The 16613-nt window shown below is 42.3% G+C and overlaps 1 protein-coding gene across 9 annotated transcripts in view; it reads left to right on the top strand.

The window, feature by feature from the left end:
• The first annotated feature begins 2800 nt into the window (after positions 1 to 2800).
• LOC130282724 (dual specificity phosphatase 29-like) overlaps positions 2801 to 16613 on the top strand; it is a 57152-nt gene continuing 43339 nt past the window's right edge. The window contains exons 1-2 of one of the 9 annotated variants that reach the window (XM_056531288.1): positions 2917 to 3303; positions 3387 to 3525. Coding sequence is in view for 5 of the 9 variants with exons in the window: in XM_056531279.1 (XP_056387254.1) it covers positions 13036 to 13101 (66 nt within the window). In the remaining 4 variants the exon portion in view is untranslated. The other 8 variants (XM_056531284.1, XM_056531283.1, XM_056531285.1 and 5 more) reach the window with 8 other exon arrangements.

The raw sequence follows: 16613 nt of genomic DNA, 5'->3' as shown, positions 1-16613 counted from the left end.
GGATGGACTGCAGCATTACACTTGGAGAGGATGAAGTGTTGTCCAGGAATAGACATGTACATACCATTGAGTGTCTTACTAGATACAAGTGATGTTAGCAGTTACCGTATATGCTCGAGTATAAGCAGAGTTTTTCAGCACGATTTTTAGTGCTGAAAACGCCCCCCTCAGCATATACTCAAGTGAACTCTCCGCCTGTCAATCCCTTCTCAGTGGTTTTCAACCTGCGGACCTCCAGATGTTGCAAAACTACAACTCCCAGCATGCCCGGATAGCCATCGGCTGTCTGGGCATGCTGGGAGTTGTAGTTTTGAAAGCTCTGGAGGTCCGCAGGTTGAAGACCACTGCGGCCTTCGTCATCATCCAGACCCCCCCTTTAGTTTTCTACTCACCTCCCCTTGGTGGGAAGGAAGGGTGAGCTGGTCCGGGCCATCTATGCAGCAGGGACCGTCTGGTGGGGAGGGTTAGTCGTTCCGGGCTGTCCATATTCCCCGGGGGGGGGGCCCTCATCTCCGCGCTCCGGGCCTGCCCCGAACTAGCGACGTTGCCTTAACGACGATGCACAGGGATGCGCATGAACGTCCCTGTGCATCGTCGTCAAGGCAATGTCACTTGTCCAGGGCAGGCCCGGAGCGCGGAGAAGAGGGCCCCCCCCCCCCCCCCCCGGGGAATATGGACAGCCCGGAATGACCAACCCTCCCCACCGGACGGTCCCTGCAGCATAGATGGCCCGGACCAGCTCACCCTTCCTTCCCACCGAGGGGAGGTGAGTAGAAAACAAAAGGGGGGGTCTGGATGATCACAAAGGCCACAGTCGTCTTCAACCTGCGGACCTCCAGAGGTTTCAAAACTACAACTTCCAGCATGCCTGGACATGCTGGGAGTTGTAGTTTTGCCACATCTGGAGGTCCGCAGGTTGAAGACCACTGATGAAGGGATTGACAGGCGGTGATTATGAAGGTGGGGGATGATGATGACAGGGGTCTGGATGATGAAATGGGGGGATGATGTATTTCCCACCCTAGGCTTATAGTCGAGTCAATAACTTTTCCTGGGTTTTTGGGGTGAAATTAGGGGCCTCGGCTTATATTCGGGTTGGCTTATACTCGAGTATATACGGTATATAAAATGTTTAAAAAAAACACAACATGGTATCGAGACATGAAGATGTAGCAAAAAGATACTCTCACCCAACTTAGTAGTTTACAACACCTGTCTAAACCCATACTGGATGCTCAGCCCACTTGTCAACAAGTGGAAGTGATCCAAAAGTAAAATTGAATATGCCCTGTAAAAAAAAAAAAAAAAAAAAAAAAAAAAACTCTCCTGACATGTCTGCTTTAGAAAATACTTCTATTCCCAATTTTATCATTTCAGAGAATCTTTTCCTAGACCTCAGCATTAAGCCATTCCTCCTGGAAACAAAAGAAAAAACATCAATTGGATTTTTCTATTGCCCACAACTGACATGGACAAATCAGCAATACAGTGACTCTTCAATTTATTTAAGGTTTGAAGAAGTCATTCTCCAGCATAATTATTTTATGGTGCATACAAGAATTTACTAAAACTGACAAGGCAGGAGAGCTGACAGGTCCACTTTACAATTCAGCCGACAATTCACACTCTGCAGCAAAATAGAGGTATTCACTTTACATTGTATGTAGTCTGCAGAGCAGCAAAAAGTACAAAACACTATGGGGGGTATTTATCAAAGGATTTATGTGGGTTTTTTCCACGTAACTTTGGCGCAATACTTTGGCGCAGTGTCTTTTTGCGCCAAAGTTTGCCACAACTTCTCCACTGTCATTTTTACAACTTTCTCAAAATCACACGGTCCTGTGTGTGATTTTAACTTTAGTCAATAATTCAACATTTGCACCAATCTATCTTTGGTGCAATTCCCGTTTTTTTTTGGCGCAAATCCCCGCCAAGAAATTTTGCACATGGATAACACACTTAACAATGTCAGAAAATGTAAAGGCGCCAAAATACATTTAAAAAAGCGACGCCTCCAGGGCTGCTCAATACTATTCTGCGACATAGTTGTCTCTGAGGAACCTTCACCCTCGGTTGAGCCAGCATTGGACATGGCCACACAGGTTCAGGAAAGGTAAGCACTAAAGCAGTGGTCTCCAACCTGCGGACCTCCAGATGTTGCAAAACTACAACTCCCAGCATGCCCGGACAGCCAACGGCTGTCCGGGCATGCTGGGAATTGTAGTTTTGCAACATCTGGAGGTCCGCAGGTTGAAGACCACTGCACTAAAGTAACAAAAAAACTACACAAGTTGAAAATAAAATCCATTTCACATGGTGGCTATAAACCCCGCAAAAGAAAATAACTCCTGTCGCTTACTGATATACTGCAGGCAGGACTCCAAAATGGCTGCTCTACAGGGTAAAATACGCTGTCCTCTGTGGTGGTAAGTTCTGTGGAAAAGGCGCTGTGAACAGATGATTTCAACATTTGAGCCAAAATTACTAACAACTTGCACCAAATGATAAATTTGGTGCATGTCCACGAAAACCATAGTGAAAAAAAAAAAAGGGTAAAAAGAAACTGTCAACAGGCAAAATTGATAAATACCCCCCCCCCCCCCCCCTATTACCAAACTGAACAGTATAATAAATTGTGTGTGAGAAAGACGGATCATAGGAATAGTAGAATAAAATGAAAAATAAGCTTCACAAGTAAGAACATAGGGGGAGATTTATCAAAACCTGTGCAGAGGAACAGTTGTCTGGTTTCCCATAGCAACCAATCAGATCGCTTGTTTCATTTTTCCACAGTCCCTTACTAAAATTGAAAGAAGTGATCTGATTGGTTGCTATGGGCAACTGGGCAAGTTTTTCCTCTGCACAGGTTTTGATAAATCTCCCGCTATATAAAGTTACATAAAATGTAAGATTTTTTTTAGTCATCCGTAGACGCAACACATGTATTAGCAGTTATATTGACACGTTTTAGGATTATGTTACTCTTTTTTCTATGGACAAGATTAATGTGATAATTACTACTCTTCTTCATGTGTGGGCCTGTAGTAAATAGGGAACAAAGCAGGTTTTTTTTTTTGTTTTTTTTTTTACAGACCAGACTGCTGTCTGTCAGGGTTAAGGGTCTTTTGCCCCCTAACAGTCCTGTCTGACAAGCAGATAAAACAGCTGACCCCCCCTTTCTGCAGGCTGCTCCACCTCACCACCAAGGTCAGTGTCAGCAAATCCCACCCTAAAAATAGCTCAGCTTCCACTAGCAAGTTTTTCAGAGTGGCTCAGTCAGTCTGGGGTCTACAGAGTGCTCAGGTACATTGGGGTCCGAGGGAAGATAGTATGATGGGCTTAAAACTGGTACTATGACGAATAATCTGATAATGCTGTTTGTTCAGGAGTTGATTTGATTAGGTGGATAGACAACTGCACATAGGTAAGATATTCTAGTGCTTTCTACATTTCTGAGAAGCCTTAGTGGCCATCCTTGGAAAGATACAGAGAAGTGATTTCCTACTTGATGCATGCGCCATACAGGTGAATAATGATCAGGATACAGCAATACACTGGTCAGTAAGTGAAATACATGGAGCCAACCGCATTACCAATGCTGTCATGTTGTGTCTTACTGGAAGTGGCACAAAGAAATGTGAGTTGTTACAACATTATTAGAGCAATGTACTTCCGCATGTCTGTACTGCGTGGGCAATGAGATTTTTGTCTGTAAGACCACTAAGCCTATATTCATGTGTGGACTACAGCCAATATGAAAAAGACTTCTGATTTATGTGTCCCAATGACTAAACAGATACCTGCCTGTCAGCAGCACAGATTCCAAGAAAAGTAAATGCATATCTGGGACTAGAAGTGAAACATTGTTATAGTCTTCTTTTCAAGTTTTTAAAGGGAATGTGTCACCTAGATTTTTTTTTTTTTTTTTTACAGATTTAAGTATCACCAGAAATACATACAACCAATTAGGCAAAATTAATTCTTGGACTGTGGAGGATTATGGTATAGGAAATTAACCAGTGACCTCTATGAGACTGAGAATGGGCTAGGTACCCTTCTCTTTATGTACTGGCATTATATCTATTGCATAGCACTACACTGGCACTTTATAAAAGAGGCAATGGGCGCCTTGTTTTCTTGGCCTGTTGTCTGTATTACTTGGCCCCAGAAGCATAGTGGGGTTCATTTGACTTACGCATGTTTGCATCTATTGTTCTATGGCTGTGTGTACTGAAGTGACTAAATGCCACACCTCTACAGGCATGTATGGCTTTGGATGCTCTAGCTTAGCCATAATAACATGTACCTATTTATTTATTTTTACTGTATCTAGAGATGAGCGAATTTACAGTAAATTCGATTCGTCATGAACTTCTTGGCTCGGCAGTTGATGACTTCTCCTGCATAAATTAGTTCAGCTTTCAGGTGCTCCGGTGGGCTGGAAAAGGTGGATATAGTCCTAGGAAAGAGTCTCCTAGGACTGTATCCACCTTTTCCAGCCCACGGGAGCACCTGAAAGCTGAACTCATTTATGCAGGATAAGACATCAACTGCCGAGCCGAGAAGTTCGTGACGAATCGAATTTACTGTAAATTCGCTCATCTCTAACTGTATCTTCATGCACAATTGTGGCACGGCTAATACTACCTTCTAATCAGGGCTCAAGTCCTGCAGGAACGCATAGGAACTAAGTTCCTGCACTTTTTCCACAGCAGCAACACTGTTCCCATTAGCATGAGTTCTGCAGGACCAGCCCTTCAGTTGAAATCTTGGGTAAGTTCCTGCACTTTTTTCCCAGGACTTGACCCCTGCTTCTAATGCATACTCTACATCTATCTCTGCAGTATATGCTCGTCTAGAAGTTATTCTGCATACTACAAGAGTCTGTCTGAATTCCAGATAAGCTTTGTTCCTCTCACCCACAAGTCTGTGTGATAAATACTGCATATTAAAGGGGTACTCTGGCCAAATACATCTTATCCCCTATCCAAAGGATAGGGGATAAGATGTCTGATTGTGGGGGGGCCTGCCGCTGGGACCCCCCATGACCTCCGTGCAGCACCCACATACTAATAATATTGATATTGCCCATTTATATGTATTTATCTCTGTAGGCCCTGATAAACCTACTGAACATTGTATTAGAAACTTGTGGGAAACAGAGCAAAAGTCCAAGCACAGATTTCTGTTCCTGTTTAAAATTTTCTTTGATCTTAGGGGCATTGTTGTTTGATCCCACATGGAGATCTTCTCTTGGGTATCACATCATTTTGGGTGACCCAACGATGTTTGGTATCTAACCCCTTTCCTCGGTTTGTTATTTTTTTCCCCAATGTATCAATAAGTAGGGATTGTCTGTCTTTGTTGGCACCATCATGTTAAGGAGATGGATAGCCTCAAAAGGCAAGGATAGAATACCAATACAGGGGGTGGCGGCCTTTATATTAGAGTGAGAATATTTCCCCTTCCCCTGATGCCCATTAAGGTAACTCTGCTGAGTTCTTGTAACCCCTTAAGATCAATCTCTCTTTGTATGTCTTGTGGGATGTTTCCCACATACATGTTTCCCAGCTGTTGCAAAACTACACAGCCTTTGGCTGTCCGGGCATGCTGGGAGTTGTAGTTTTGCAACAGCTGGAGGCTCCCTGCTTGGAAAACACTGACATAGACAATGATTTACAGCTCTCAGCAGATCTTTCCTACTTTTATATGTAAGGACTTGCTTTATCTATATTAGTTATCTACTTATTTTTCTTTAATTCTCACTTTTTCCTATTTTTGGATGACATTTTGGGGCTTCAGAACCAATTATCAGGTTTCCATAGAGTTCTGGTCTCAACATACAATGGTCGTCCCGGAACCAATTAATATTGTAACTTGAGGGACCACTGTATTTTGATCTTTACTGCCAAGGGTTTTAGAATTTGACCACTCAATACCGTATAGTGTAATTTGGTGATTTATTTCACCGATTAGAGACAGATACTAAAACATCCTTTTCTCTTTTTAATTGTAACATTTTATGTTATTTCATTGTACATTATTATATGGGCAACCATACTGCCTGAGGTTTCTTCACAGCATTTAGAGGTATGCTTTACAGCAGCTCCGTGGACATAGGAAGCAATAGGCTGGAGGGAACCATATACACTTTTATGTTTTCTAGACAATCACTTATTGTGAATGAGATGATCCATCTTATCTATATACTGGTATCACCTATCATCGTAATTCTGCTTGTGATGATAAAGAGGAGTTTTCGATACAGAACAGAAAGCATCAGCTTATTATTAGACTTAGTGGTCAAAATTAAAACCATAAGATATCAGGATTTTTGAATATATTATAAAATGAAAAATAAGATAAACATCTTTAGGGTACGTTCACACGGGCAAATTTTTTTTGTTTTCCGCTGCATATTTGAAAGTGGGCAGGCTCTTCTCAGCTGTCTGCAGCAGATTTTTCGCGGCGTAATTTACGTTGCAGAAAATCCGCTGCAAGCCCCATTAAAGTCAATAGGGACTGCGGCAGATTTTCCGCAGTGTAAATTCCACGGCGGAAAATCTGCTGCGGACAGCCGAGAAGAGCCTGCCCACTTTCAAATACGTACCGGAAAACCTGCAAAAAAAATCCGCTCGTGTGAACGTACCCTAATGGTCTATTCACACGTACAGTATTCTGTGCAGATTTGACACGCAGATTTGATGCGCAGGATTTTATGCTGCAGATTTCAATATAAACTGAACACAGCTTGAAATCCTGCGCATCAAATCTGCACAGAATAATGTACGTGTTAACGTACCCTAAAGGGGTTTTATGGCCAAAAACTATTGATGGCCTATCCAAAGATGTGGCCTATACAGTGGTGAGGCTAGGCTATTGTAACCTAGCTGCCATTGATGTAAATGGGAGTTGACCTGCAAAAACTCTGAGCCTCCACTACAAACAATGTACAGAGCTGAGGCTGCTGGACACTGTACATTGTCTCTTTTTTTTTTTTTGGGTGCTGGGACCGTGGTGATCAACTGATCAGCAGTGGTGCTGGGTGTCAGCACTACACAGATGACATATTAATGGCCTATCCTGTGGCAAGAGAGGGAACCCCCTTTAAATATAAACTACATCAAGGTCACTTTCTGATGACACATTGCTTTTAAGGAGAATAAAAAAAAAGACAACTCTATCTCAGTGTTTAAGCCAATACTTAAGACGATTGTAAGTGTTTCACTTTTTAGAGATGATAATCAGCTGATCTATATTGGAGAATATGTATTCAATGAGTGTCTATTGCTTCCAGAGCCTTGAGCACCAATCCTTCTCCCTTTTTTATGCACTTAGCCATATTAAAGGGGTACTCCGGAGGAAAACTTTTTATTTATTATTTTTTTTTTAAATCCACTGGTGCCAGAAAGTTATACAGATTTGTAAATTACTTCAATTAAAAAAATCTTAATCCTTCCAGTACTTATTAGCTGCTGAATACTACAGAGTAAATTCTTTTATTTTTGGAACACAGAGCTCTCTGCTGAATCACGAGCACAGTGCTCTCTGTGGACATCTCTGTCCATTTTAAGAACTGTCCAGAGTAGGAGAAAATCCCCATAGCAAACATATGCTGCTCTGGACAGTTCCTAAAATGTACAAAGATGTCAGCAGAAAGCACTGTGCTCGTGATGTCAGCAGAGAGCACTGTGTTCAAAAAAGAAAATAATTTCCTCTGTAGTATTCAGCAGCTAATAAGTACTGGAAGGATTAAGATTTTTTTATTAGAAGTCATTTGCAAATCTGTTTAACTTTCAGGCACCAGTTGTTTAAAAAAAAAAAAAAAAAAAAAGTTTTCCACTGGAGTACCCCTTTAAAGCTCTATCTTGTAGATGTTTGCAACTATATTGTACATCCAAATGCCTGATTTCATAGGCACAAATAAAATTGTGAAATTTACCATTCCATGCGGTGTTAGATATTCTCCACTAAAATCATTAGTTCTGGGGGTAATAGTTTATATAATGTTGCAACGGTAAAGCTTTCTGCACACAGCACTGCTATGTACAAAAGTATTTTGTCTAATGTGTCCTACAAGGACATTTAACAGGGATTTGTTGGAAGCACAATGTATTATCATTGTTGAGAGTCTTTAACTCTGATGTATTATACTAATATGAGAATGTATTTGTAATGTTTACTGAAAATATTTATATGGACACTGTCAGATACAAAAACTTTTTATATGTTGTACATCTTGCCAAAACATGAACTTTTCTAATGTGCTTCATTAGAAAATTGTATTTCCTTTTTTATAGAAATCATGGCTTATAAAATGGCTTTGTCCAAGCTGAAGCACAGGTGTGGACAAAGTCCAGTAAGTGAGGGTGGGCTAGCACTCTATCTGATAGGTGTCTGATAGGACAGGAGAGAGCACAGAAGAGTGCTAGCCCACCCTCATCTACTGGACTTTGTCCATGCCTATGCTTCAGCTTGGATTTTAGAAGCCATGATTTCTAGAAAAAGGAAATAAAATTTACTTATGAAGTATATTAGAGAGGTTAATGTTTTGCCAAGATGTACAACATATAAAATGTTTTTGAATCTGACAGAGCTCATTTAAAGGGGTTGTGCGCTGCCCTGACTTTCGGAGCTCCGCTCATAGTGTCCGGAAGTTCATTACTCCGAACGCTGTGTGCGGGCTTCCGTGTCCGCCCGGCCCCTCGTGACGTCTCGCCCGGCCCCTCATGACGTCTCGCCCGGCCCCTCTACCAAAGTCCATGGGAAGGGGGCATGACAGCGGTCGCGCCCCCTTCCCATAGACTTTCATTGAGGGGGCGGGTAAGACGCCACGAGGGGGTGGGCGAGACGTCACGAGGGGCCGGGCGTGAGGTCACGCCCGGCGGCCGCTAACACGGAAGCCCGCACACAGCGTTCGAAGTAATAAACTTCCGGAAGCTGTGAGCGGAGCTCCGAAAGTCAGGGCAGCGCACAACCCCTTTAAGTAACGTATACATTATGACTGTTTGCAAAGATAGCACAGCATGGACCTACCCAGTATCAAGACCACATACACTGAAACAGGTTTGTGTGGACTTTAAAGTTTAATACAGAATGTATTCTACCATAATAGCAGTCCAAAATTGATAGACAAAAAATTGACTTCACAGTTAAAACATTCCCTAAAAATAGTAAAGTCTAGAAAATACCTGTTCTACATTTGAAATGTCATGAAGCTGCTGTAGTCTGATCCAATATGTTACCAAATAGTATTAAGTATTTTGTGTGCCCAGTAAATTACTGTTGTAAATACACTGTCAGTCTGACTGGCCTATTAACATAAAAGGTTAATCCTTCTCTTAAGGACAACTGTGGCGAGGGGGAATTAGTGTTTAGCGGAGACTGACATGTACTGAGTGTGACCCTCGTACTATTGATCTAGTGGAGGGGGCCCCCTGTGATCAATATGTTTTTGTATATAAAACTCCTTTAAATAAATATGTCAGCATGAGCTAGCCTACTGATGGGAATTTTTTTTCTACACTGTACCAAAAAAGAACTGGAAAATTATGTTGAAAATACAATGTGTGTAGATTCTACAATTGCAGACAAAATACAGTAACTAATAAAGAATGAAGATGTAACGGTGAAGCCAAATGAGCAGCTGGCTGTATGTGGTCAAAATGCTGTGTGGTGGCCCAGTACGGGATGGTGTTTCTCTGTACCTCTCCTGCTCTGTCAGGCAGTCTCACTTCATGTCCCCAGGGGGCTCCAGTGTTAACCACAGTGTACATATGTTATACATTAACCCCTTAAGGACCAAGGACGTACTGGTACGTCCTTGGTCCTGCTCTCGTGATATAACGCGGGGTTAAACGGTAACCCCGCATCATAGCACGGCGGGCCCGGCGTCATAGTGAAGCCGGGACCCGCCGCTAATAGCGCGCAGCGCCGATCGCGGCGCCATGCGCTATTAACCGAAAGGGAAAGCTGCCGGTTAACTCAGTGGGCTGTTCGGGATAGCCGCGGCGAAATCGCGGCATCCCAAACAGCTTACAGGACAGCGGGAGGGCCCCTACCTGCCTCCTCGCTGTCCGATCGCCGAATGACTGCTCAGTGCCTGAGATCCAGGCATGAGCAGTCATGCGGCAGAATCGTCGATCACTAGTTTCCTATGAGAAACCAGTGATCAATGATGAAGATCAGTGTGTGCAGTGTTATAGGTCCCTATGGGAGCTATAACACTGCAAAAAAAAAAGTGAAAAAAAAAGTGAATGAATATCATTTAACCCCTCCCCTATTAAAAGTTTGAATCACCCCCCTTTTCCCATTAAAAAAAAACCACAATGTAAATAAAAATAAACATATATGGTATCACCGCGTGCAGAAATGTCCGAATTATAAAAATATATCATTAATTAAACCACTCGGTCAATGGCGTGCGGGCAAAAAAATTCCAAATTCCAAAATAGTGCATTCTTGGTCACTTTTTATATAATTTAAAAATGAATAAAAAGCGATCAATAAGTCCTATCAATGCAAAAATGTTACCGTTAAAAACTTCAGATCACGGCGCAAAAAATGAACCCTCATACCGCCCCATAAACGGAAAAATAAAAAAAGTTATAGGGGTCAGAAGATGACAATTTTAAACGTATGAATTTTCCTGCATGTAGTTATGATTTTTTCCAGAAGTAGAACAAAATCAAACCTATATCAGTAGGATATCATTTTAATCGTATGAACCTACAGAATAAAGATAAGGTGTCATTTTTACCGAAAAATGTACTACGCAGAAATGGAAACCCCCAAAAGTTACAAAACAGCGTTTTTTTTTCAATTTTGTCGCACAATGATTTTTTTTTTCCGTTTCACCGTAGATTTTTGGGCATAATGACTGATGTCATTACAAAGTAGAATTGGTGGCGCAAAAAATAAGCCAGCATATGGATTTTTAGGTGCAAAATTGAAAGAGTTATGTTTTTTTAAAGGCAAGGAGCAAAAAACGAAAATGCAAAAACGGAAAAAACCCCGGTCCTTAAGGGGTTAAAAGCGTAGTGTTTCTTTAATTGCTATGGCCATGTGATGTTACCCAGGAGGCACTAGTGACCAGTTGACCCTCCAAGTGACCTATGAGCTCCTTGCACAGCCCCCCCCCCCCCCCCCCAACCCTATATAACAACCAGAGGAGGGGCTGCACTCTCTCTCTTCCAGCACTCTTGCTCCTGCTGAGGTCCAGTGCAGTCGTCTCAGTGTGTATGTCCAGAGCATTGGAGGCCTCAAGCCTAAAGTCTACAGCCACAAAGTCAGCTCAAGTAAGCTCAAAGTCATCTTCATGTCAAATATCAAGTCAGTCACGTCTTCTGTATAGTTGCCTAACCCAGGACCAGCGGTATTACCTTTGGGTGGTTAAGGCTAAACCACGTCCTGGCATCACGTCAAGAAGGGGTTAATAGCATCTGCCCCCTGGGTTATAACATCTACCCTGCATTGCACCCCGCTGACACCACAGCTGCATCCAGTGGGTGCATTATTATGCTGGAAAACTCCAGAGGATGTAGGGTTAGATTTATCAAAACCTGTCCAGGCGAAAAGTTGCTGAGTTGCCCATAGCAACCAATCAGATTGCTTCTTTCATTTTTCAGAGGCCTTTTCAAAAATGAAAGAAGCAATCTGATTGGTTGCTATGGACAACTCAGCAACTTTTCCTCTAGACAGGTTGTGATGAATCGCTTACATTGGCTGATGCATTTTTGTATTATTTGTTTGGCCTCACTATAAAACTGGCCACCTGTATGATCCAGGATTGCATATAAATGCAAGTGTTATATTTGGACAGTAGTAAAGCTATTGGGGGTAGCAGCAGGGACCCATAGAGCCCTTCTCATCCCACTAATTCTTCCCTCGGACAAAGTGTTCCTAAAATTTTTCTTCCCAATAACTGTGAGGCTGCACATTCCTCTCGCTCTCCTCCCTGCAGATAGGTCTATCAACAGTGCACAGAGGAAACAGCCAAGGAAAAACATTGTAGCCTAGAGACATAAGTAATCACTGTAGTTGTTTAAACTAGGTCATCAATATCTGATCGGTGAGGTGCTGACACCTGGTTCCTTACCAATCAGATGTTTCCCAGTGCCACATTTCCCGCAAAAAAGAAATGAAAGAGCGCTCCATAGCGTAAGATCGCCAATGTAAGGATCAAACTAATGTGGTGAGGAACTCTTACCAGAGGCGGTTGTGTGAATTCACAACAATGGTCAGCGTGAGTGAGTAAATCCCTGGTCTGCAGCCTCCCCGACATTACGAGAAAAGACAAGTAAAGACTTCCACAGAGTGGTGGGGGGATAGCGGTGCTGATCAGGATATCCTGATCAGCGCCACTATCCACCCACCGCCGCTATCCACCCACCGCTCTGTGGAAGTCTTTACTTGACATTTACAGCAAGGCAGCAACACACAATGAACAGAGCCATAAAGCACACAGCTTTCTACATAGTGAACAGGCTGCTTCAGTATTTGTTGTCACTATTACGGCTCTAGGAAACAGGTGATTGGTGGGCTTCTGGGTGCCCCCCAATCAAGCATTTGCCAGCTGTGTAAATGTCAGTGCAGTTATGTATCAATACAGTCATCCTTTTTTAGAATTACATTCTGTATGAAACATCCATTCATTCTCTATCAGAGCCTTGGAGACAGCTAATGCAGTATTCGGCTATCTCTGGCAGAAACCATAGAGAATGAATGCAGCACGCATCCCCAACTCTCTGTTCCGTTCCACCGGGAGACACGGAACCCTGTTCTTGAGACTGTCACACCCAGTCAGCAGTTATCCTCTATCATGTGGGACAGCCCCTCATTGTGAAACTGCTAAAAAAGTGAATCTCGCTTGCCAGAGTCCTTAGCCATCACTGCTTCAACGATGCTCAGTCCCTGCTCATAACCACTTCTCGGTCTTCTCTTGACATGAGGGAGTGACAAATCTTTTCCAAAGGCAGGTAAAAAAAACTATATGGCTAGGGATTGCCCGCCAGGATGGGGTAAGCAAAGGGCACCATGGAAACAGCAACAGCAAAGAAGCATACAAGAAACCGATCAGAAATTGAGCAGAACAACAGTGGAGTAAGTTACTCATAGCACCCAATCAGATTCCAGCTTTATTTATTATTACAATTATTGTTTTTTTGTTTTTTTTAAAGGCCTCTGAAAAAATGAAATCTGGTGTTCACTTACCAGTGCCACAATGTTTGTCTGTAGGTTGTCATTGTGGCGGGTACAAGTTGAACCCATAACTTATTAAATGCACAGGTAACAACATTTAAAGGGAAAATGTCACTGCTCCACTTTTTCTCTGCACAGGTTTTGATAAATTTCCCCCTTACAAGTTTTTGCAGATTTGAATTATTCACTTGTGTCTTTCTTACCATAACAGACAGGGTTGCAGTACAGGTTGACACAGTATATGGATAAGACACCATTAACAATAGATGACATTCAGAGCTCAGCAATTTACCCCCCGCCACCCCCCCCCCCCAGAATGACCTCTGCAAAGATCACAGAGCATGCTTACAAACCTCTCCCATACAATGAGGTCTGTTCCAGACTATTCTGCCTATGTCTATGGGACTTGCTGTAAAATTTAAATGCTCTCTGAATGCTAATAAAAGCTGCTCAGACAAGAAGTCTCCCCCATATTAATGTACTAAAAATGTAAATGAAAAAAAAATTACAATCAGAAAATAGAAACAGATAAAAAAAAAAAACTTGTTTTAGTATTTGGCTCTAATCATTAAAAACAAAAACAAAAATCTAGGTGATAAATACAGTTTAAAGGTTACAGGTGATGTCCTCTCTGACTGGCGTAATTCCCCTGCCCTTTTCTTCTCATCCTGGTTCAGATGTACAAAGACTCAATCCAGCCATGATTTTCTTTCTTTTTTCGCTCAGCGTGCTTGGTTCTATATATGTATATATAGCGCATGAAACATTATTCAACTCCCTACTAAATAGTAATATACATAATCCAGATTATATTATATAGTAAGAATGTGTTAGAACAACACTGAATGCATAAATAAAAAAAAAGTATAATGTAAGCACTGTTCTGGGGAAGGAGGGGGGTCAGTTTATATCTGCAAGATTATAAAATATTGACAATACTGATGCACAAGACAGAATCAAGCTCTTTTTCAGTGAGTTGGGTGGAGGGTTGGGAAGGGGGAAAAGGAAAGGAGTCTGTTAAATGAAAAAATATATATTTTTTTTTTCTCTAAGAAGATCTAACAAAAACCAAAAAAAACACTGGTAATCATCTACTGGTGATACCTGCAGGTGCTGTTCAGAAGGTGATGTCCCTGATGCAGAGCACTTGTTGCATCTTGACATACAGTACAGAAAATGCAGTCTGAAGTCTTATGAAAACCCCTTTGAGAATGAGATTCATGAATAATTACATGTTATTCATATATTTCAATTTTTAATTCTAGATAATCTTTCTACCAGGGGCGGACATATCGCATGTGCAACATGTTCAACTGCACAGGGGCCCAGCGTGAGAGGGGGCCCGTCGGCAGCTGGCCCCCTCTCATGCTGGGCCGGCCCTACCATGGGACCTGAATGATGCATGCAGCATTTGTATCTCTCGTGTCCCGACGCCTGGGACATGAAGTCCCAGGGCGCCGGGCAGGAGATTTCTGCTAATAGCTACTTACATCTGCCTGCGGGTCATGGGATGCGGGTACTTCCTGGCAGAGGTGCGCGCAGTGACGTCATTGCAAGCGCAACTTCCTGCGTGGCACATGCGATGACGTGCACACATCACTTATAGCGCGCACCTCCAAGAAATCTCTTCATCCCGCGACCCGCCGGCAGATGTAAGTATGCTGCCAGTGCCTGATGTGGGGGCTCTAAATATCTGCTGCCTAAAGGGGATCTAAAGCTATTCTGCCTAAAGGGGGCTCTAAATCTACAGCATAGATATAGAGCCCCCCTTTAGGCAGCATAGATTTAGAGCCCCCCTTTAGGCACCATAGATTTAGAGCCCCCCTTTAGGCAGCATATATTTATTTGCATTTATATGTTCATCTATGTTGGGGGGGGGGGGCAGGCAAATTTTTTGCACAGGGGCCCTCTGCTGTCTGTGTCCGCCACTGCTTTCTACGCATCACAAAATGTGCATAAAAAAGAGCTAACTGGAATGTGCAAATGGAATCCAGTTTAAAGGAAAGGTTAAAAGCAAAGAGATTTTACCAGGGAAAGAAGTTTGCTCATCCATCAGCTGATGGCTGGGTCCTTTACACTGGGCAATAAATGGCCCATTCCACAGATAATCACCCTGTGTAAAGACCCTTTAGATAACAAATGACCCCTGGGCAGGAAAAGTATGTAGGTCTATTTTTATTTAGCACTTTCTGTCCAGAGCTCCTGGCGCTTTGCCATAAGCACACAGCCCAATAATGTCAATGTGAGGTAAGCAAATTGCATAAGACAGCTGACTTGGCTGTCTTATGCAATTTGGCTCCAGCGGCTGCAAACAGGTTGGAGATGCCTGGGAACCCATCTATTTTATTTGCGGGCAAACCACTTTTCCAAGTGTCGTCCCCAGTCAACATTGAAGCCCTAGGCACAGGCCCTCAAGTGCCTAATGGCCAGTATGGTCCTCTATAGAGGTGGCGGTCACATGCAAATGTTCACTGTCCACTATAGTGTATGGTTGACACAAACAGTTGACTGCATGTGTGCAGCCAACCCTCTTCGCAGAAAGCAGGCAACTCTGCTGGCACAATCAGTTTGATTCCCAGATGTTTTCTGAAAAAATATGTTTACATTTACTTACAACATACATTCATTTTTAACCAAATTCCAATAGTATTATTTAAAAAAACTAAAAACTACCCAACACCTATAAGGGTGGCATTTCTTTTCTGTATATTGCGTGATTAATCTACATATATAAAACTCAAAAGACCGGCATTTATCATTGTAGGTGTAAGTGAAGCATTTTTCTACACATTTTTTTTTTGTGTGCTGGTGATGTGTAGGAACAATACATTTATTAAACGGTCGCAGAACTTTTCATAAATTTTGTGCAGGTACCCATTTTCTGAAATTTTACTTTTCCCATACACCACAAAGCTAAGGTAAGTCTGGGCTGGTGTAGTTTAGAGACTTTTTTAGTGGCTTTGCGCCTTTTTTGTGCCTTTTCACAAAAAGGCACAGTTAATAAAACTTTTCTATATCATGTGTATTGCCAAAATCAGTAAATTGCAACTCAAAATCTGCAGAAATGTGTAAACCAAAAGGCGCAAATAAACTCTGCTTGCACCTTTTCTAGACACATAAAAACAGTCTAAAGACAATGAAAGGTGTCGGCCAAAGTGTGTGTGTGTGTGTGTGTGTGTATGTGCATGTTCCAGCATCACTTCCAAACCACTAAAGATATTAACATGAAACTTGGTACATATGTTACTATGTCAACTACAAACATAGGATAGGTAAAATAACCCTTACCCACCCCCATTTGCGAGGGTTGGGGTTTTTGTTTAAAGTCCCATGTAAGGCCCCTTTCACACTATAAAAACACTTCAGTTATGAACACCCGTTAGGAAATCGGCAGTTATACGTCCGGTACAAAA

Source organism: Hyla sarda, chromosome 7 (genome assembly GCF_029499605.1).
Source record: "Hyla sarda isolate aHylSar1 chromosome 7, aHylSar1.hap1, whole genome shotgun sequence".
Lineage (NCBI taxonomy): Eukaryota > Metazoa > Chordata > Amphibia > Anura > Hylidae > Hyla > Hyla sarda.
This window is presented reverse-complemented; position numbering and strand designations above follow the sequence as displayed.